The 23751-nt window shown below is 36.9% G+C and overlaps 1 protein-coding gene across 1 annotated transcript in view; it reads right to left on the minus strand.

The window, feature by feature from the left end:
* Positions 1–17236: 17236 nt before the first annotated feature.
* PTPRQ (protein tyrosine phosphatase receptor type Q) overlaps positions 17237–23751 on the minus strand; it is a 133490-nt gene continuing 126975 nt past the window's right edge. The window contains exons 61-63 of the mRNA XM_048302757.1: positions 22214–22349; positions 18892–19015; positions 17237–18603 (exon numbers count right to left, since the gene is read on the minus strand). Of these exons, the coding sequence (XP_048158714.1) occupies positions 18566–18603; positions 18892–19015; positions 22214–22349 (298 nt within the window). The 3' untranslated portion in view covers positions 17237–18565. The remainder of the gene's footprint in view (positions 18604–18891; positions 19016–22213; positions 22350–23751) is intronic.

Consider the following 23751-nt stretch of genomic DNA (forward strand, 5'->3'; position numbering starts at 1 on the left):
CTTCTAAACATGTTTCTGAAATCCCTCTAACATTTGACTTTATATCTTCTACTCATTGCTATTTCTAACATCCTTTTTCTTTTCCCTACAGGAAAAATAACACCTTTTAAAATTGTAGCATTTTTCATCTAATTTCTCAACAGAAAAAAAGAAAAAATGCTTTCCTCATTACTGTCTCCAGGCAGCCACTTGAGTACTGAAAACCTCTTTGCTACTGAAAACCTCTAGGCTCTTGCTCTTGTTGTGTTCTCAGTCTATTCCAGCTTACACAGACCTTCTCAAATGAGTTTAGTAGGTTGTTCAGGTAAGGGTAGGTGGCATGTCTAGAAATATGTGTTACTACCCATGTTTTGTTGTCACTTGTAGCCTGTGTGGTAACATAATTAGGACACCAGTCTAAGCCGTTAGAGGGTTAATTGTCTGTCATTCCTCATGATGTGTCAGTAGGTGCACTCAGATACTCACCCAGGATGTGTTTACATTCTCATTTCAGTTTGACAGGAATGCCTTTGTGGAGCAAATCTCTGACTAGCCCCAACTTACTGCACTTTCCATACTCTTGACAGGGTGCTCTCAAGGGTGCGTCATCTGGGTTCTGTTCATGAGAAACTAAGTTAGAAGGCACCCTGAAATGTTAAGGGGATGCTGGGTCTTCAGCACTGATAGGTTTGACAGATCTGTGCTTGGCTCACCTATATTAGCTGCTAACATTTGTAGTCACAGTTCTTAGGGAGCAACGAGACAAGTGTGATTCGCTGCTGAAATAGAATATTATGCTAAGGATTGCAAATGGAGGATTAGAAACTTCATCCCTCCTTTCCCTTCAGAAGGATATTTTAAGCATCTACTTTGTAGCATGTTTGAAATGGCTGACAGATGTGTAAGGGGAGAGTTGGTGCACCAAAGATTGGTAGTCTGTTAAAAAGCATGTACCTATTTCTGAATCTACAACATATTACAGAAATGTTTGGTAAATAAAGATTAGAGATTTGCCATGAGTTTTCTTCAAAGTCTGGGCAATGGAGGCTCTATGAGGCACCAACATTTTTTATGCCGACAATGACCTATGGGAAATTTAAGCAAAAGAACCTTTCTGACATTCATGGAAGCATAATTCCTGGTACTGGAACAAAGCATATGGAACTTCATGGCTTTTAGTATGTAGCACCACTTCTCAGCTGAATTCCATTAGCTCTTCTTGCCTTAAACTGAATTTCACATAGGTCTGTAGGGATAACACAGGCCAGCTTTAATTCTTGATGGTAATTTATGTATGTTGTTAGACTTATCTGACTTTTGTTTACCTAGAATTTGTTGTTTACTTGACCCTATTCAAATTCTGCTTGTCCAAGGTTGCTATTTGATGATATGCATGATATTATTTGCATATCCACTATGTCACACGCATTCTCACAGGAGATTTAGGAACTGATTAGAGGAAGTGTGTGTGTACTGTACATGCCAGTGCTTGTATATAAGTATGTGACACTTTAAAGAATTTAAAAGCACATGGGAGCAACCATCCCTCAAATGCAAGTTTTACAAATAGAGTAGTGAGCAGTGTAGTAGTATATGCTCTGGAGCTGGGGAGCCAGAAAGGTAGAGACCTGGAAAAGAGAACTTTGTGAAAATTTACAATCTTTTTAGGGGAAGACTTAAAAATTCTTATTCACAGAGGTCTTGACTGTTATAGCTGTTCCAAATTATTGCTGTTTGCCTTTGATTGGATATGGACTTTAGTGTTCATATCAGTTACAGTCCTGTTAGTATCTGAGAGGTGCAACCTTGCTAACTAAACAGACTTCTCCAGTTCAATATGGTAAGATAGGGTTTCATTGCAGCTCTCATGTTGGCCAGTTATGAGACACAGTTCTAAATGGCAGATGCTTTAATGCCTGTGTCAGGGTCTACAGTGACAAATAGTCACCACTGCACAAACACATTTATTTTACTACAAGACGATTTCCTGGGGAGGAGGGAGTGCCTATCAGAAACTGGAGGCCCATTGCACTGTTGCTGGCTGGGACAAGGATTTTCTATGGTTCTATCCTCAAGCAGGGATTCCTTGCAGGAAGAAAAGGAGTAATAATGGCAGATGTCTTCTACTTGTGATTAGGAAAAATGCAGGGAACATGAAATGTGACATGAGTACAAGACACATTGTGTGTTGTACAATCACTTGTTACCATGCTTTTTGTAGTTACATGAAAGGCTATTTTTAAAGTATATGCTGATTTGTCTCTTTACACTACAAACTGCTGGAAGCGTAAAATGCATTTTCACACCATGTTGTTTCTGAACATGATGACTGTGGCATCTAAACATAATCTCAGTCAAGAGGGCAATAGTCAAACCATAATTCTGCAAGTGAAAGGAAGAAAAGGGTATGTGAAGGGGTAGCTTCTGCATCCAGCACTGGCTGATCACATCCCTGCTGTCTATGTACAAAAGAAGAGTTTAGTGCTCAGACTGTGGAAAAACGACAGCTTACTGCTCTGGGCCTCACAAGGATTTTTTGCAGAGCCATGGACCTTCATGGAAAACTGGAATGATAGTGGCTAGGAAGTGGAAGCTCTGGAGATGCACTGAGAGTAATGAATGCACACAATTCCCTCCTTAGCAGTAACATAGGGATTGTTTAAAACAGCACACCACGAAACCACAAAATGATTATGCCAAATGATATTTCCTTTCTTTCAAAAGGAAAATAGCTGCTGTTTTTGGAAAATAGAAGCTATTAAGATAAAGTCATCTGGAAAGAAATTTGCACTGTATTAAATAGCAGTAATGACCTTGAATATTGTATCCTGTTGTTACAGAAACTTATTGCACAGCTGCAAAACTTTTTTAGGCTGTGAAGGTCACTCAGTTATTCGTCTGTGTGACATCTAAGGTACATGCTCATATACAAGGTTGGTTACCTGTGATCTGCCGCTCCAAGGAATACAACAGTCTGTACTGTATTCCTTCGCCTCTGTGCTCTGTTCATGTCTCATCATTTCACTTTATAACTTCTGCATGTTTATATACTAAGGTTTTATTTGCTTTGGTATTCCTGAAGGCTCAGAAACATATTAAAATACACTGGGATATAGAGGTTTTAACATGGTTTCTTGAATATGACATGGGTACATGGAACAATAAAAAATCTGCAAATTTATTTTTTGAGTTTTTTGAAATAAGTAGATGGCTCTGATAACTACTTCTGTACCATGTTAAAACACCCTGGTGATATTCCAAAATCCAAAGTAGTCTTATGGTCTCTCCTAAAAGAGTACATGACATTTCTCAAGGTATGGAAAGAACCTTGGTTGAGCTGATACTCTTCCTTCCCTATGCAATTCATAAAATATAAACAAAGACAGGAATGAAAGTGGTGTAGTACTCAGAGATTCCATATCACAAAATGGGTCTTAACCTTCACATTCTAATCAGATTTCAAAAAAGCATGCCGAAAATCCACTTGTATTTAATTTTTCACTAGACTGCTCTGGACAACATTTCAGAGAAACTGCACAGACTAAAAGATTGCCAGATGCCTTCTTGGCCAGAAAAAAATCATCCAAAATAAGGCTTCAACTGAATCGATGTAAGCTTGTGGAGTTTTTGAGAAAGTGTATTGATTATATTTTTGGGGCAATTTGAAAATTAAACACTGAGGAAAAGTTTAGAAGAAGAAACATATTCTATTCTGATTAGATAAACCACCCTGACAAAGTAATCTTAGATCTATGTTTTGAAACCAGTAACTGACAACTTATAGCTATGTTTAGACTCAGAGAAAATCGTGAGAAAATTTTTTTTTGTGAAGTGTAAACCAGCTGGCTTATACCAGAATCTGTCAACCTGTTGTGTCATTATTTGTGAATAACATTCATGTATTAGAGCAGCCTAATAGAAGTGTTTGCCTGGAAGTGTATGCTTTACAATTATTACTTTGAAGTATTAGTGACTACTATAATAACTAAGAAATAGAATATACTTAAGTTATTGTTCACTAGCAATTCCTAAATAAACTCCGTATGACCAATAATAAATTAATTTTATTTTGATAGGTCCATACCTAGTAGCTTAGTCATGTGCTGTTCAGTGGGAGTTGCTGAGTGCTTTGGACTTCTTAGAAGTCCAGTGTTTAAGTGAGATGAGCAAGTATAGATTATAGACATAATTTTGGGGTAATACAATTAATTGTAAAAACTTTGTATTGAAACTACTGCCTTCAGCTTGGAACAGCCATAGTGAAACAGCTCTAGCTTTCCAGTAGTGTCTGCAGCTGGTTTCTGAAACTGGATGATATTTGAAAAGGGAAGAGTTAGAATTAGATGAGTTCAGACCATGGCATTTACCAGTTCATGTAACTGCACCTTATTTTCCATTTCTTTCAGAATCGGTGCTTGCAGCCATATTAATTAGCAAGTTGCAAATTAAATGGTGAGCAAGGGGTAATGAGAGCAGTTGTGCTTACAGAGAGAGGCAGTCTGAAGGGCATAGCTAATCACAGATTGCTTTCTTCTTGCATTCACATTGCTGTCATCAGCAAACCATGTCTTTCTTTGAGGAATCAGGGTAAGTTGAATTAAATAAAAGATACACAAGACTGAATTTCCATCTGCAAACTACTACAGGAGAAGAAGTAATCAAACTGAACTGGTCATCACAATAAAGAATATGACCATCTCTGATAAAGTTGTTGGTGCAAACACTGAAAATTAAACCTAATTAGCATTCATTGGACAATACAAAATTATCCACATTTCTGCTTTGACTGTGGTGAACAGCATCAGTGTTTATTTTAAAGCAATGTAAAGATTCTAAGTGCTGCTCCTACAAGGTCAGTTGAGCACACTCAACAGTATGAAACAGAATCACCTAACAATGGCTCTCATCTGCAAGAATAAAACAAGTATTTAACAACAGGATAAACAAACTGTGCTGTATTTGGAAGACACACAGTGAAGAATACAAAGGCTCTGAAACATTTACAGGAATGACCATTAGCAGGAACATGGGTAAAAAAATATGTTGTCTCTGATGCAGATTCACCGTGAAGATTTAATCTTTTATCATCTTTCAAGCTGCAAAATCCATGCTGTACAATATACTAACTCTCAAGAATATTATGGTGAAGAACCTGACATTATGAGAAGCCTTAAAGACACTTTTTCTAGTTTTTTTTTTTCCCAAGGAAATTACTTTTCATTATTACAAGAGAATGAGAAACCAGCATCCAAGGTTTCAATGTAATTAATGAGGAATTACCAAGAAAGATTGCCAATGAATTAGTAAATAGTTAATTAATTGAAATTTATTTTGGAGAAGAGAGCCCTCTGAAGGTTCTGGATCACTAGGATTGGTCCTTTTGGATCCAAAAGTCATGTCAGTTTACAGAAAGACTTTATATAGATACATATATATATATATATAGTCTTGATCCAGCTGATGCTAGGCCTGAGTATTTAATGGAATAAGGAGTTATTAAATGGTCACACAATTGGCACCATCTTTACAAACTGTATTATTCATTATATTGGCTGAAAAGCAGTGTGTGAGCAGACTCAAGCAGCATCAATGCCACATGGATGCTGATATTTAGCTTTCTTTCCAAGCAGAGGATGTGTCTTTGCTGAAGTTGATTTTACACAGGCAGCAGCAACAGTTTATAAACAATAAAGAATCTGCAGAGGCTCGGATTATCATCTCTCATTGTGGAGCTTTCTCGGTCAAGCATCTCAAATTTGACGTTTCCATGGTCCCAGGAATTTTGTGACACTTCACATAAACTATTTTCCAGAATTCCAGCTGTTCAGTACTGTATTTATGCCCTGATTCAGTTAACAGTGAACTTGCTTAGCATTTTTTGGAACTGCTAGGCTGCTTGTGAAGTCATGTATCTGAAGTAAGAGAAGAAAATAAGAGACTAGAAAAAAGCAATGTCACTTTCTTGAGATGTATGATATTCTCTGACAGAAGATAAGTATGTGCTCACAATGTCCCTGAACTGAAAGTCAGGCAATCAGTAGAGAACTGCCTGATGTGATCAAATAATTCTTTTCCTGACCAACATGAGCTATCTAATAAAAAAGAAATTATAGCTGCATTTTTATTTCTGAAAAAAGTCACTGAGTCACCTTAGGTATAGCACATTCAAGAACTGCATGCATGCAGAGAACAACAGTCATGCCTGTGACTCAAACTCGTGTATATAGAGAGGTAAATGAGACTAAAGTTAGTCAAACTACTTGATTTCACTTCTCCATTGCTCCAAAAATTCTAAGTAAACCATGATCTAGAATGGTCATATCAACTGTACCAAGCTCTTGGAAGGAATTAGATTTCTGATTGCGATAGCTTTTGGTTTGAAATACTTTGACATTATTTTAATCAAAAATACCTCAGGCAGAAATGTGATTCTTTGTGATTTATTTGCAACTTTATAGTATCTGATAACAGAATTTATTTTCATCTGAAGAGTCCAAGTTATACCAACAGCTTTTTCGTTTGAGCTGTCAGTGCACACTGCTGATCCCAACAAACAGTCTTGCTGAACTATGGTGAAGATGAGAGATGCATAACAGATACTTCTGGAAGAGTTTGCATTATGACTTGCCAAGTTCTCATTGTCCTGCATAGCACTACTTGACCAGTTTATTAGCATTGGTTCAGCAGGGTGGCATCCTAGGTCAGATCTTCATGATCTTAACCCTGTTGTACCTGAGCAAATGCAGTACTAGGAAGAACAGACTGGATTAATTTCGGCCATCCTTACATTCCTTTTTGCCATAAGAATTAACATGTGATAGCAACTATTGACCTGAACCAAATGGCTTCCTTTTACATATATAAGCCATCAGACCAGTCATGTATAGTCTATGTCCATCATCCACACACCTGCTCTTGGACACAGTGAGCTTACAGAAATAATTAATGGATGAGTGTGACTCTTCCAATTTTCTGTGTTACAGAGCACATCCCTGCCTACTTCTGTTAGTATCTGTTTACAGACATGTTGCCCATGAATTTATCTAATCCCTTTCTGAACATCCCAAAAGTGTCTCACCTCCCGAAGTATTTTTTGCAATTACTTACATCTGATAGGGCTTGCAGGATTGAGTCCCAAAGGACAAGCCATTGAAGGGAAATCTAGATAGATAATCCTTCTTGGACTAGCCATGAGAAGGGTCTCAGAGCTGCCAAGAGACATCAGGAATTGCATATGCTAGCACATGCCAATTAGCACTAATGACATCAAGGGCCTGTTTCCACATGGGATTTATGTGCCTGTGCTCCAATTTGAGTGCCTAAATTCACGTGTATTTTCAGGCCTTGCTGCAAGACCTTAGAGATATCTGGAAAGGTATATGTGCTGCATTTTTCATCAGTAATTTCCAGAGGTACCTAAACAGGATCTTCTGGATGTATGCAGAAATCACTCACTGTTGGCTCGGCAGAGCAGTTAGGTGCATTATTTTTCGTGTGCTGACATATTGACAGGACCTAGAACAGATGGACTCAGAACACACTCTCTAGATTGAACTTCAAACACAACTTCTACTGGGGCATTTTATGTGGCAGTTCAGGACTTACTTGTCATTCTTGATGAGACTGTAACTACCTCTTAGTGAAGCCACAAGATAAATGGCCATCTTAACATACCAAGACCCTGAGTAACCTAATCAAACTTTGGAGTTGGACCTGGGTTAGATGACCTCCACAGGTCCTTTCCAGCCTACGTTATTCTAATACTCTATTTGAAACCTGAGGAAGAGCAGTCATAAACAACACAGGAAGAAAGGTTGGGAAAGAAAGGATAGCACAGACACATAAGGACAGAATCAGAAAGGCAAGGGACAAATCAAGAAATCAATATCAAAAGTCATAAAAATTAAGAAGAAACTTCTATTAAGGTTTGCAATATCAAGAGAACAAAGGGAACCTAAACAGAGAGAAAGCCATTAACAGATGATGCTGTGCTTAATGCCTCCGTCAATTCAAAACACAATTAAAAAATGAAGTGCAATTAGCTGGTTAACAAAATTATTAGCACTAATGACAAAAGTAGAAGGAGACAGGACAGGACAGGAAAACCAAGAGGTAAAATTATTAGATTAACTTACATGTTAAAACTGGTTTGGCCTCAGTGTAATTAGAGAATTGCCTGAAATGATCTCAGTCCCATTTCCTGATGTCTTTGAGAACTACTGGTGGATGAGTGAGCTTGCAGAGGTGTATAGATGGGCAAATGTAATGCAGAAACAGAAGGACTTGTAGATGAGAAGTTCAGCCCAAGTTTCTGTGAAAATACTGGAAAATGATACAATATTTGTGTACACCTATAAGAATACAAAGGGGTGAATAATGCCAACACAGAGTAGTTTTGTTCCTGTTAAAAAATATTCAAGAGTAAGCTGTGCCAAATCGATTTTTTGCCCTACCATAATAGGTGGTTATGGAATAAGCAGAAATATAGAAGAATATAAGGAGAATAAGCAGAAAACACTTGATTTAAATGAAGTTTTCTCTACATTTTCACATGACATCCTCATGTGAACACTATGAAAATGAAGACTATAAAATGAAACTCCTATGGGTGTTCAACTCTTTGCAAGCTCATCAAAGCAGAGCTCTCAAATGAGGGACTTCCCAGAGTTCTGCTCTAGGAACTTTGATTTTAATTAATAACTCATCTGGTAGAATTGAAAATATGTTCATCAAGTTTGCAGATATCACAGAGACACCTTGAATTATCACCTTTTGGAGGACTTCTGTAGATTTCAAATTGTTCATGACCTCAATTCGACAAGGACAAGTGCACAAATGAGCACTTCAGGGAGCCAGATCACTGCAGAAATACAAACTGAGTACCTGGCTAGGTGGTAATTCTACAGAAGAAGGAAACTGATAGTTACAGTGAGTCGTAAGATGGATATATGTCATGCTGTTCAGAAAAGAACATCACACATGCCTCTAGGACATGCAAACAAGTCAGAGGCACATGAGGTAGTCTTTCCCTCCTGTTCCAGGCTGGGAAGACTTAGCTGCAATTCCATGTCCATTTTCAGGGGCTGCACTGCATCTCAAAACTGATACAGCTGGTACAGCTATAGAAAGCACAGAATGGGAAGATGAAAGGCTACAAAGAATCATGAGGTGCTTAGAAACATTGTGTAAATGTTGAATGAATGTGGTGATAAAGGGGATAGAAAAGTCAAGGGAAAGTGCTGGCAGTGATCAAGCAAGCAGTAAACACTGCTGCAAAGAGGAACAGAGTAAACTGATGCTGGTGTTTATATGGATAGAAACAAATACATGCAATTAGGTATAATTAGGCAGATTTATGTCAGTCTCCTGATAGAAAGAAAAACCCAGATAGCTTGGCTGCAGAGAAGCAGCAATATCAACTTCTGCTAGAGGGGATGTTGCTTTCAAGCAAAATACGCAGACTATGGGACAATGAGATTCCTTTTTTCCCTATTTTGCCATGAAATATATTATAATTGTTTCTTATTATGAAGAATTCTACTTTGTTAGGGATAACTGAGGATCATTAAAGGTAGAAGAAGAAAAGCAGTCAAGGCATCAGTGCTCTTGCAGGAAGGGAGAAGATCCAGCCAGGCTCCTGTAATTTTTTTTATTACTGTACTTTGGGATTTGAACAGCTGCCTTCCACATTTCATGTAAGAGCCTGCCCCCCTCAGGCTACATCCCTTTCTAAAGGAATATCTGAATATTCTTGAAAATGGCCCAGCAAGACAGATAGTGCATACATGATTTCCCAGTATGATGATTCCCTGGGATGTGATAAACAAGGATAAATTGTTCCCCGTTCTGAATAAAGAAGAGGATGAAAGTAAATCAGTGTATTATTTGAGTGTTTAAAATACAAGCCTAGTGGTTTACTTCTGGATTATTTTTGGAGGGGGACATCAGAATTGGCAATTCCAGTTGAATTAGACAACAGTTTTTATCTATATCATCGGTCCTTGTTTTTTCCTAAGTCTCGTTCATAGTTTCTGAGAATGCCTTTCTTAAGTTGCTATTTTTCTATGTGCTTTGAGTTTGAGCACTTGCCTGTCAGCTAAGGATTCTGTCCAAGAGTTAAGCTCTGTAACATTTAAATGTCCTTGAAATTCTCTAACACAACCCAATTCCTGCTTTATGTCATTGCTCCTTTCTCAATACCTTTCTCTTTGACCTTCAGTTAAAAAAAAACCAAAACTCCGACAAAAAAAGAAACAGTCCGTGGAATATGAAGCAGATTGTAATCTACCTGGTCTGCATACTGAAAACTTCCTGTGCGCAAGAGCCACCAGTGTTTCTGGTACACAGGGAAGCAGGAGAAGAGCACTCATTTGGAAAGGCTGGAATGCAGGAGATTGCCTTGGTTGTCCTCTGATCTCACTGCTTCTTTGTGGAACATGACTGGGCTGAGTGCCTGGACTATTCTGATGCTGTTGGCCTCAACAGCTTCCCCTGACTCACTTCCTCCCGAAGGCAGGGTTTGGATTACCCAGCAATGCCAGCAGACCATCACTGCCAGTCATGCACTATGTCTTTGGCACGGAAACTTTATTTGAATTGTGTGTGACCTATGTGCAGCACAAGGCTAGCCTCTGCTGAAATACAAAGCCTAAAATTACTCTTGCAGTCCATCTCCAGAAAGAATTATAGGTATTTCTTCTACAGTATACACTGTATTGATTTCCTAAATGTGATTGAAAATACCCTATGTAGATTACAAAGGCTTATTTTATAATAGAAATAGTAATAGAAAATCTCTTTTAATTTGATTTGTATTCTCTTAGAAATAAAACCATGAAGTCTTTATCACAGGTTTACATCTTTGAAAGATTAACTTTTTAGTCAAGTTCATCAAAACACTGAACTCTGACTTTTATTTGGAATTTCTCTTAGGAAAAAGCAAAACACATCATATTATGTTGGATACCAATGGAATATAGTATTTCTGTATTTAATTAATACAGTATTCTTTTATCCTAAAGATTTTAATACTCGTGTTTCAAACGCATTATTCAATGTACTTTTGCTAAATACAAAGTTCTTTTCATCCAGATATTGGCTCAATTAGCATGGTTTTTTCAAGCTCATGTCTAAGTTTTAAATCCTTCTGGAATTGACACCAGCTGTCCATTTTGAAACTTTTTTGTTCGTTTTATCTCAATGGAAGCATTCTCCTTCTTTCAGCTGTTGGAGAAATTTTGTTTCACAAAGTCTACTTAAAGATACTGCTGAACATTTTTTCTGGTTTTGGAGAACCAGAAAAAATGACAGCCCAAAGTTTATTTCTAAAATCAGAATCAATTACTTCTGTAGATTCCATAGTCTTAATGGTCACCAAGCAAGCTAGTCACACCTGACCTGACTGATTTGGATGTGCTTTTAGTTTCAAGAGCTTGAGTCTCTGTTTGTGCATGCATACATAATAAAGGATGTGTGGATGTGATATATCATAACTATGATCACACAGCAGAAAAAGTGCTTGCATCTTCAGTTAATTCTTGTAATTCTTCTAGTATTCCAGATACAGATCTGGGAGATTTTTTCCCAAGGACTGAAAAAGAAGGAAGATGCCTTGTGTGACAACTACCTGCTGTACTTCTGAAATGTTCATTTGGAATCTTTCTAGAAAGATGAAGTTAGCTTTATGCAAAATCTCTCTTAGCTAATGCCCTTCATCTTGAGAGCCACTGCCTACCACTAGCTCTTCCTTGTCAAGACAAGCAAACTGAAGGGATGATAAAGGCTAAGCAAAGCATGAACACTATGTTGCAGTGCTGCCATCCATAGTGACTCTTGACAATCTTCTAGCCATTTGTGTGGTTTGAGATAGAGAAAGAATTTATTACTCTAATGTTGTTCTTAGTTGTGATAGAAGGTGCACAAAGACATTTGGGGAGAAATTGCTTTCCCACAGAGCTTTCAAATACAAATACATAGGACACATAAGCATCAGGAAAAAAGGTTTTACAGGTATATTTTATACAGAAATTAAGTGATCTGTTTCAGATATGCGCAGTCTGTGAAAACGTGGAACTAAGAACAGATTTTCTCCCACATTAGCAGAGGACGATCTTTCTCTGACTGCCAGCTGGCACTGGTAGTGAAGCCAGGGATCCCTTCTGGTTTCAGAGAGAGCACACCAGTATGAAGGGGAGGAATGTTTGACTCATTAAATTTTGACAGAGTTAATATAGCTGATGCATTAATCACCACTAACCAGCAACCTGATATGTCCCCAAAACCTGCTTAGGAGTGCCAGGATAGGGTAAGAAGAATTGGAAGGGCAAAAAGAATGGGAAAATCAAGAAGTGATTAATGTATCTGCCTTCATGAGCATTCAGTCACACTCTTGGTGTGCAGGATATTTACTAGGTATGTCCTTACAATAATGGCCACCCCACAGGGTATAGGAGTATTTTTTAGTGATTACAATAATCTGTCCATTATTATAGAACAATTTTTATCAAAAAATCTTCTTAATGGCTGTTTTATCAGGACAGCTCAGTATTTTCCTGAGGCGACCTGTAACTATTTAAAAGTCGTATGTTCAAATTCCCACTTTGAAAGAGAAAAAAAAAGATGTAAAGGACAGAAATATGTCAAAATGTAAGTGCACTTTAAGTGCAAACCATGAAGAAGACAGTAAGTCTTTGTAAGTTAAAAGCACTATTAATACCAGTTAAACAAGAGGTTTCCTTCTTGGTGTCCTAAGCAGCAAAGATGGGTTGCTGACAATGACAGTCCTGAATTTTCTTGTTTATCCTTAGCAGAGAAAGGTTCAGATTAAACTCCTACATATAAATGTCAGACAGCTTTGAGAACATTTTCTGTACTCCCTGAATGGGACAGTGCATTGTCAGATAACTATCCTGCTCTCAAAGGGGGTAGGATTACATGCTAGGCAGCCACTCTCCTCAGGTCATTTCCTTGCCTGGACCTGGAGTGCAGTATTGTGCTAGTACAGCTCAGTGAAGAATTCTGCGCACAATCTGCAAGCCCAGATTCACACTCTGTGCATTGTCTCTGTAATACTGACAGAGAATTAGTAGAATTCTGTAAGAAAAATAGTTAGATGGAGCTATGGTGAATCCAAACAGAAGGCTGATAGATGAAAAGACACCATTCTGTAACTGCTTTATGCTGGATTCTGAGAAAAGGATTACCAATATAGGAATCAAATTAAAAGTGAATGAACGCCATTTTTTGTGAATGAATATTATTCCCAACTGGTGAGCACGTGCAGATAGCAGACTGAGGGAAAGAGAGGGACATACAGGTTTAATTACTTATATGCTTGTGTCTCCATGAGTGGAAGAAAATCTTCCTTGTCTATATACCGTCTGTCCATGTTCTACACTTGTGGTGTCAAAGTATTTATCTAAATAGAGTCCTTTGGTTCCTATCACTAAGCTGAATCACAAAGGATGTTACCAGCTGTCATAATAGGTGTTACCTGCATTTGTGTTTTTCAAGTAAGTGAGGGATATTTTATGGTAAAGCTTATTCAAATGCATTCCTGCATGCATGGCAGGAGTTCCCTGCACCGCGCATTACTCAGCTCAAGGGCTGTGTTACATTGTCCCAAAAATGCTCTGTGTGTTCTAGGACACACCCCCTGTTCAGCAGGCTTCATGGAATGCAACTGTGAATGGTACAGCTTTAGCTGCATATTAGGTTTCCAGTATCCAAGCATTCTTTTTATATCATTCAGAACTCCATCGCCTCCAAAATATTTTGGGAACATCCTTGTAAAACTTCCCCCAGCTCTCACAGTATTGACTGTAAAGAGCACTGGAACGGTTTACTCATGATTACAGTGGATAGCTGGGTGCAGCTGTCATCCTACAAAAAGATCACCCTGGTAACACCAATCAACAAGCAGAGTAAGATGATCCAAATATATCTGAAACCTTCTAAATGTTGTCTTTCAACCGAAATACAGACTCACAGCTTCATTGCAAGCTGCCTGATGATGTGGGATCTATGAAATGTGTCATACATTGTTACTCAGTGGTGAAAAGCCATTGATTTTCAGTTTTGTTTACATAGTAGAATCTGAGAAAGGGCCTACATGATAAGGGAGCTGTGAGAAGAAACAATTAAAATAAGTAATTAGTTCAGCATTGTTTGGGAAAAGTTATTGGGAGAAGAGAATCACCATGCAAAATATTGAACGCTGAATCCATCCTGCTTCCTTCAGCTCACACTGAACAATGACCAGTGCTAAAATTTATACCAGAATTTATTAGAGCAGTAAGAGGAACTTCTGGGTAGGAAACCAGCTTACCCTTACAATTGTATACAGAGCTGATGCTGCAAAGATGTGCCTCTGGTAACATAGCTCAGCTCTGGAATCACAGAAGTAGATTTGCACTTGCCTTGTAATAATAGCCACAGAGAGGACGGGGCAGAAAATGTATTGAACTGGAGTCAGAGCAAAAATGCAGCTGATATTCTGTGATGTCATCTGGAAATCAACTCATAGGAAAGAGATGGAGAGAATGTTTGAAGTATGACCACTACACACCTGTAAGACCACTACCTGCAGATCATGCCTGCAGTATTGGAATTCAGATGACCCATACTACATTTACAATTCCTTCTAATATAGTCACATACAAGAAACACAACATTAGAAAAGAGAATAAAAGATGGAGAACAACGTTGGGAGGACTCAGTTTTTTTGACACCGTACATAGAGTGGTGACACAACAGTCACAGGGAAATGGTTGAAACAGAGCATCACCTTTCAGCACATTTTCTCTGACTCATTTCCTTACAATCAAAACTGACAAAGACATGTTCAGTGCTTCGTGTCAATGATTTCCAGCTACAATCTACTGTATTCAATGCACTACAGATTTTGCAGCACTGAATGGGCACATAACTTAATTATAAAATGACCCTGAACTCATTATCACCATATGTATATCCCCTAAACCAGGGGCTAATTGAATATTTTTCATAGATCTTACAAGAAAAATTATTTTGAATCTATTTTTCTGTATATTTCCACACATAGACAATGACCTCGTGTTATGCTTAACAGGTTACCCTCTGAAACAGGTACTTCTCAAATTTTATTTTCATCTGCTGTTAAAACATTTTCAGAAAATCTGTTCACAGAATTCACAGGGCTTTGTGTCCTGAATCTCTGCAAATTTATATCCATATCTAGGATGCTCTTTAATTTCTGTATGCAGCCAAGAAATCTCCCTATCATGCTACCTTATTATGAAATACGATTGACTCATTCCTCTCTGCTGCTTTTTCTTAGTAACTCCTTATGAACATACTCTGTATTGCAGAAATATATAGATGGTGTTACGCAGATTAATTCACATTATTAATCTTTTATGTAATGCTATGAAATCAAATTACTGAATAGCTCCACATATGCAGTAAAATTACAATTGAACTCACAATTATTTTTATCAACTCTTTTGACAATTTAAGAAGTGCTTTAAATTCAACATGAACTTAATGTTCTGCTGTCTTTCTGTTACCTTTGTGACCTGAACAAGTCAGTTTCTTAAGGGCACTGACAGTAGCCTCTTGTAATGATGTCCAGCAGAACTGGCTATAAATATATATACATAAATACTGCTTCTTCTCTGTATGCAGACATATCAGTCTCTAGAAATTTCCCAGATAATTTAATAGTGTGACCTAGTTTCAATACGATTTTAATAATTCTGCAGAATTTCTGAATTTTTCTCCAATTTTTATTTGTTCCATTTCTAATTTTGGCAGAGTACGCTCTTGCTATATTAGTAGTGCCAAGAATTTGTAGAAAATAAAGTGGTGACATTAAAAATGAATTGATGTGCTGCTTCATATATATAAATATATTCTTAAAATAGCAATTGGACAAATTCTGCTTGACTCCAGCTCTGCAATGCTGTCAGTAGCACCACCATAGGTGTCATTTCATAAGAGATGGAGGGATGGAAGACAAGAGACTATGTGGAAATTCTTCATTCATAACTGAACTGAGGTCTGGAGGAATTTCTTGATGCATAGATTCTCCCCTATCCCTGTAAAGCATTGGCAGACACACAGGAAGGTTCAAACTACTGCTGTGTTTATATTGAAAGCCAGTACTTGGAGAGAATTGCTTGAAGATACTTCTTTCCCTGACCATGTAGCTTCTGAGCTGTGGCCAGTTTATGCTGAATATTGTCTTTTACCCTGGAGATGACACAAAATGTGTCGAGGTAGCATGCATTGGATTGCTTATGTCAAACTGTACAGTAAAGTACTTGAATTACTTTTCATGAAGAAAAGAGAGTCACATTTTCTAGTCTCTTACTAAGTTGTCAGACAAGCAGGTTACTGAATGCAGTGTAATCTGCAGTGTAACCGTAGGCACATCCCCTAAAGGAGTATATAGGATTCTTCACCATTAAGTATTTTATAAAAGGCAGAAAACACTTAAGCACATTTAGAACTTCTGGAGTTCATCTCTATGATGTGTAAGGCTTAGCCTTTTCCTCCAGATATTCCACCATTATGGATATAAGATTATACAAGATTATGACTTTATAATGTCGATTTATCACAGTGCTCCCTGTACTGCTACCAAGTACAACCACAAATCATGAAAAACATCTGTAAGTCCCTATAAGCAATTTGTCAGAATACTTTAAAGTACATGTAAAATAAATGAAGAACACATGTTTCATAGGAACCAAATGAAACTAGAGCTGTACCGAATGCTTTGCCAGAGACTTGAACAGCTGTGGACATCAACTCTCTCTCCCCCTATCAAGCGTTAAAAGGCATTGTTTTCTTTTTTAGCCTGACAGGTGATGTTTACAATACTGTTGATCTTCCTAAAAGACAGATTGCCCAAATATCTCTGTAGACCACTTCTACCTCCTTAAACACAGTGTTTTGATTTTCATTTTAGATATTCGACACTTTCTGCCAAATTACAAAGGGTCTTCACTGTACCATCCTTGTCAGCTTCTAAAACCACCGTCAATTAGTTCTGAAAAAGTACCATGTTACCTTCTGCACAGCATTTTCTGTCTGGTAGCTACAGTGAAGAAATGGAAAGTTCTGTTCATTGACTATTCTGTTCGGAGTGTGCACACACAAGAAGAGTCCTTCATATACATATTTCAAGCTTCTAAAGAAGTTTGTCTGACTTCCCTGATCTTGATGTCTCAACAAGACAGCTTTGATTTCTTTGATGTCTAAACACAATATGAGATGGCAGTTGCATAGTCTCTTTATTATTATGTTTTCCATCTCAGATTAAGGTTACAGCTTCATTGTTATTCAGAATGATGATACATTTCTTTACACTGAGAAAAAATTAGCAATCAACCCTTCCATCTAATAATATCAATTGAATACTGTCACTTCCATGTAAAACCAGAGCACACAGTTTCATTATCTCTCTAGTCTTAGTACTCTATCAGTTTTTGCTTTTCTTCTCAGATACAAGCTCCCTGCTTCTCACATTCCTGTTTCAGATCTATTTCCAATAATCATCATCATCATCGGGAGTGGAAGATGTTTTCTTTTATTAAATCTCCAGATATTAGCTCCTGTAATTTTCTGTGTGTACTGTGATTTGTCAAACCTGAGGAAGGTGAAAAAGCTTTTTTACTTAACAACTTTGTTATAAAATACATTGATATTAAATTTTAAGCAACCTTTCAAAATGCTGAATAGTGTTGTATTCAAGAAAGGTGAATGAATTCTAAACATTCTATTACACAAGCCAATCTAGCATTCATTATAATAGTATATTATTAGTTTTACTTTGTTTTATCTGCTTGAAAAAGTAGCAGGAATGTAAAATATTTTCTTCTGCACTGAACATATGCAATCATCATTATATATTTAAAAAAACCCAACCTGCTGATTATAAAATGGCTTAAATAGCCCCAAGTGTCCCTGAAGAGCTACTGTGTACTGTGTAAAAGCTGAATAATCCTGCCCATGTCAGAAGGTGACTCTTCAGCTGTTCAGGATCATGGGCTGATATGCTACCACTTGTAAAAAAAATATTCAAAACACAAGAACATAGAGTTAGGTAAAGATCACTGTCATGGTCTTGGAATTAATCTGCAAGAACTGACAACACTGAAGCCAGTCTAGCAAGAATGAGTAAAGAAACTGTAGCTTTTACTTAAAACCAAAACACGCAGAACACAGCAAATTCACACCAAAATAAGTTCAGTGGAAATATTAATTTTTTACGTCCTATTTGGCTCATTTTTCTTTTACAAAGATAGTTTGGAAAAAAAGAATGTGTTCAAATACACTTTATATTTAAATACATACTGAATGCACTATTTATATAACACCAGAAGTACAGTCTCTGCAGAAGTACTCCAAACCATTATTGCTCAGTGTTCTGAATAAAATACTTTAAGTTATTTATGAAGGCACATTGATAGAAGAAAAGATGTTTCAATCATCTGTATTTCATTTAATCAACAAAATAGGGGAATTCACTTTGGCCCCTCTGCTTAGAAAAATATGACTTTGATTTTCAAAATCTCCTTTCTGTAATATTTACTCCTAGTATTTACATGGTAGTTTCTTCCCATTCAAGCTCCACATCACCTGCAGAAGAAACAGATACATTACATTAACCTACCTTGTAAACAAATATTAACTAACGGCAGGTAACTGTTTTTCACTGAATTTAAAAGATCTTGCATGGAAAAAAGAGGGGAAAGCTTGAGCAATGACTATCACTATAAGGGGGAATAAAAAGCAGCAAAAGGCTAGATATGTATATTTTTGAAGCAAAAAAATGCGTGTCAAAGGACTTTTTTCTGCTTCTTAATCTGGACAAGTCATTGCACCTGCTATGAAAAAATAATTTTGACACAGTCTGTATCTCCTTACCTTCCATGGCATCCAGAGAGTCCATCTTTTGCAGTGCTGAGTAATTTACAAAACATAAGGGCTGACTATTTCCCTTGGTTGTCAACAGATCCAATACACATTGATGTAAAAAAATGTATTGTGCCTGTAAGATGTGAATTTAAAGATGCTTGATTAGAAGAAAAATGTACTTGTAATACCAAATAACCTTTTTAATTTTTCTATAACACCTAGAAATATCTCAAAGTAACTGAAGTTTAACTCAGCAATCTCAGTACTTTGGTGACCATATTGTGTATGCCTGATCTGATTTCAATTATTATGAAGAATAGTGCTTTAAATTTGTCAAAACATGTTAATCCTTATGACTAGTAAGATGTATGAAATTAGACTAACCATAACTGAGGGCTACTCCACAATTTTCTGTGACTGTTTATTCTGTGAACAGACATTTTGCCACTAAAGCAGACTGAAGAAACTGAACCATAAGAATGTAATATCTAGATAAGAAAATTTTCCTCTTTCTACCATAGAGAAAACCAGCAGGGTGCACTCAAATGCAGAAGTTCAAGTAAATCTAAATGTATATGTTCTAGTAGAATGCACCAGTGCTAGGAGCAAATCAACCTGGTATTTTGAGCGATACTTCTCGAGCTGTAGCCTCATTTTTAACAGATGATAGCACAAAGAGTGGGCAACTAAAGTTAATTTGACACTTCCAGGACATGAAGTCTGAAAAGAGGAAAACAAAATAAGACAATGTAAGAATGAAATAAAGGAATGAAAACTGATAGAAAGATAATAAATGGATTAAGCATATATTCACATAGGAGAAGTATTTTATATGTAGATGCAGAAAATAAGACACGTGTTCAGGTTGGAAGAGACCTCTTGAGACCATCTGGTGCAAGTACCCACTGCTCAAGCTGGGTCAGCTAAAACATGTTGCCCAGGACCTTGTTGAGATGGACTGGAATATCTGCACCAAAATTATACTATTACCATTGACTTTTGCACCGACAAAAATATTTATGTAATTTTTCTGCTCAATAATTGCTATTTTGTTTCAGAACTGCCACCAATTTGCAATTCAAATGTCTCAGATGTATGAGAGAAATTTGCTTACATAGACAAGTTTTATGGTCACAGCTCCAGAGCTGTGGGGGTAATTAAAACAGCTTTTCCCAGGCCTCCTGCAGCATGCAGTACCATCACACTTTTCAATAACTTTCTTTCTTAAATAATAGCATGGCATTACTTCAAACTAGCCCTTGTACTAGGCAAGAAGATAAACTTTAGCATGTCCGCTGGACAAACATGGACTTTTAGAATGAAGGTCTGAAGTTTCAGTGGAGTTTAGATTGGTTATTCCAGTTCAGAATGCAGACTGAAAGCTCCATAATCTCTTGGACTCATACAGCTACTCCTGATGATGTAGCAATGAAAATCTTTCTGGGTTTGCCAGGGGAGAGTGAGGCAGGCTACCTGGGCATTTTATGTATAACTAGTTATTTTCCCAGTTAGAATCAATGAGAATCTTAACTATTCTCATCCATTGGCTACAGTAACAGATCAAGACTCTGTTAGAAAAAAACCCATTATTTTGAAGCTATAAACAAGAAAAATACAGGTCTGAGAGCAATCAGCTTTTATTTACTCATAGAACTTACAGACAGTTTGACTGAGGGATTTCTATACTGAGTCCTGGGGAGGCATTGCTCCTCTAATTTATATCTTCTGTGCTGATCACATAAAATCTGATTAATAGGCAACTCAACAGTGTTTTATAACAGAACTCTCAGAACAGTTTGACTTTTGAATCCACCATAAAAATTTACAAGATTTATTCCCTTTGGGCAAGTTTTGTTGATGATGTGACTTTTGTACTGTTGCGAACATGAGCTAGAAATTACCTAGACAGAGAACAGCCAATCTCAGAATTTTACTGCTAGCATACAGATGGATATTTGATTTGTTAGAAAATCTGAACTCTGACACCATCGTCTTGTATTGCATTTGAGCATACATTTTCCTAGCCCCTGCCAAAATATTCAAATGAAGAGGTACACAAAAATCATGTATATTTTAAAAACAAACATTGATCTTATTGAATGTCTCACTGTTTTAAGATTTTATTTTGGGAGCTCTCCTATTAAATTGTCTGCCAGCCTTTGATTTATTTTTAGATGATTCTACTTCTAGTCAAAAGTGTAAGAGAAGGACCAAAAATAGTCACAGAATTCATCATCACAAGAAAGTGCTGGCCATTGGTTAGCGGCATCAAGATTTCAAAAGGAAAAATTTAGAGCAAATGGTAATCAGACTGCACCTTACAAGATACATCATGCCAGAGTATCACCAGAAGGTCTCAAAAACGTCTGAGGAAGGGTTAACTGCTTTGCATATTCTGACATACTTTTTACATATTCTGATGTGATATGGACTAGCAGAATTGCATTCCCAATGGAGAAAGTCTCCTTACATTAAAATCAATTTAAATCCATCAGTCATGTGGAAGTTCATCCTGAAACTACTCCTCCATACTGAGAAGCCGGTAAATCACACTGTAGACTCAAAGGCTTCAGGCTGCCCTGGGTTAGATCTGGCCTGCAGGAGACTTATGCCAGAAGCTTTATCCAAATAAAGCTGATTTCCATTCCACTGGGCATTTAGGATCAGCTTTAAATTCTTCTATTGTTCCTTTACGTATACTCAGAATTCCAGATACAGCAGAAGGAAGTCTTCCTCATCAGCAGATCGTCAATGACTTATGTTCATACAAAATAATTCTGCCAGAAATGTACTTTTTAGACCCAAACCCCACCACTGATTTTGAAAAGTTTGAAACCTGTACTTAAATCTATCCATATGTGCTATTTTATTTCAAGCAATTGAAAAAGAATCAAGGAATCAATAATGAGTTCAAAGGTAAATGAATATTTTAAAGTCTGGTGGACTATGTGACATATGCATACACAAAAAAATTGCACTTAAGTAGTAAATGAAGTCAAATCAAGTAGTGAATGAGCAAATCCATTTTTAATTTAACAATTGTTCTTCATTCAAAACTTGAAATAAAATTTCTTAGAGACTGAGAAATTATTATTTAGCTTCTAAAAATAAATAGCACTCTTTTCAGCACTTGTCAAGACTTTGCTGGCTAAGTATACTTAGGTGGACACATACAATATATTTCCACAATGCTTGAAATAAATGAAAGCAGAGTTTGGTAGAAAATTAATTATACAGCTGATTGTTATGAGCTTTCTAGTCTTGTTTAGTAGATCAAAGGAAGAGATGACTAATTTTTCAACAACAGGAAAACACAATAGATAAATCTTACCAGATTCTGTACCATACACATTCTTTCACTTCTTAGCTCAGCTACAAGTCCATAGATATCCACAAAATCATGGTCATTTATATGTTGGGTTAAATGGTCAAGTGCAATATAAACACCTGTTCTTCCAACACCAGCACTGCAAACATGATAAACAAGATAAAATAAAGCTATTATTTTAATGCTTTTAGCTTTTTCTTGGAATATTCTGGATAAATTGTTTATTATGAAAAGAAAAACTTTTGAAAAAAAACCAAAATCTTTTTTCAGTATTTACATTTTGTGAATTCCTTGCTGAATTGGATCAAGTGAAATCTGGATTTGAACCATTTTCTAATTTTGAGTCTACAATTTCACATTTTAATAATTTTTTTTTTACTCATTTATATGACCCAAACATGTTTGAACAGATTCCTATAGCTTTTCTGTGAGTTTTCTAGAGCTCATTAATTGAGAGGAAAAAAAAGCATAAGATTTTGCGAAATCACACTTGGATTCTGTGATACTTCTGGTGTTTGAGACAAAACAACATGGGATCTAGCAAAAAATTTAAAAGAAAATACTTTTAAAGGAGGATGAGTGTGCAAGACATGCTGGTAGGTAGTGTTTTATTTCAAGGTCTCATAATGAATAGGATTGTTTCCAAATTACTGTCAGACTTCTCTGCAATTGGTGTAATCAGTGCAGGGTATATCTCTGCAGATAATCAAGAGATATATAGCAGAACTCTTGAACTTGCAAGATCTAATGAGGAAAAAGTAATGAATGAATTTTCTGGATATGAGAATACATAGTAATGCTCTATAACAATCAGGAATTTGAGCACAGGTGGATGTGCCATGCTGGCCCCTTCATACATCTCCATTCTGAAAAGCGGATAGAACTTGCAGAGAGTCCCCACAGAATACAAGTGTCCTGAAAATATGAAGACCATATTGTTCTCTCCTGTAATAATCTCTCTGGCCCTTGCAGTAGAGGGAAATGTTCATCAAAGAAAACAATATCAAATAAATGAGGCTTTACCACCCTTTGTGAGTGGCACCCATAGGATGCTGAGGACAAATAAAAAGACCTCCCATGCATGATAAAGTAGTTTGGGAAAAGATTTGTAGCATCAAAGCCATCTTTTCCTTCCTCTTATTTCCAGACTCACATCAAGTGAGAATGAGGCAAAGACTCAGTAGCAGACCTATGAGTTCAGATCCCTTTTATGGAGCCCACTCATTCAGTGGGAACACTGACCTGCACAAAATTTGCAAACACACTCATCGGTTTCCTTAAGACTTAGGCCTCCCCACACACTCACTCTTTGAAACAGAAGTTTAAGGGTGCTAATGAAATCAGTGGAAACTATGACAGCTGAACACCTCTAAGCATCAAACCATTTATTTAAGAGCCTAAATATAGGTTTTAGCTGTTTACAGGCATCCAAGATTGAAATCTGGCCTGTGCAAACCCTTATTCCTATTTGTCATTCTCTGTGGCTTCCAAATAGTTTTTTCCTTATGATATGTGACATGTGCATTTAAAATATATTTTTA

The sequence above is a fragment of the Corvus hawaiiensis genome, chromosome 4, assembly GCF_020740725.1.
Source record: "Corvus hawaiiensis isolate bCorHaw1 chromosome 4, bCorHaw1.pri.cur, whole genome shotgun sequence".
Taxonomy (NCBI): domain Eukaryota; kingdom Metazoa; phylum Chordata; class Aves; order Passeriformes; family Corvidae; genus Corvus; species Corvus hawaiiensis.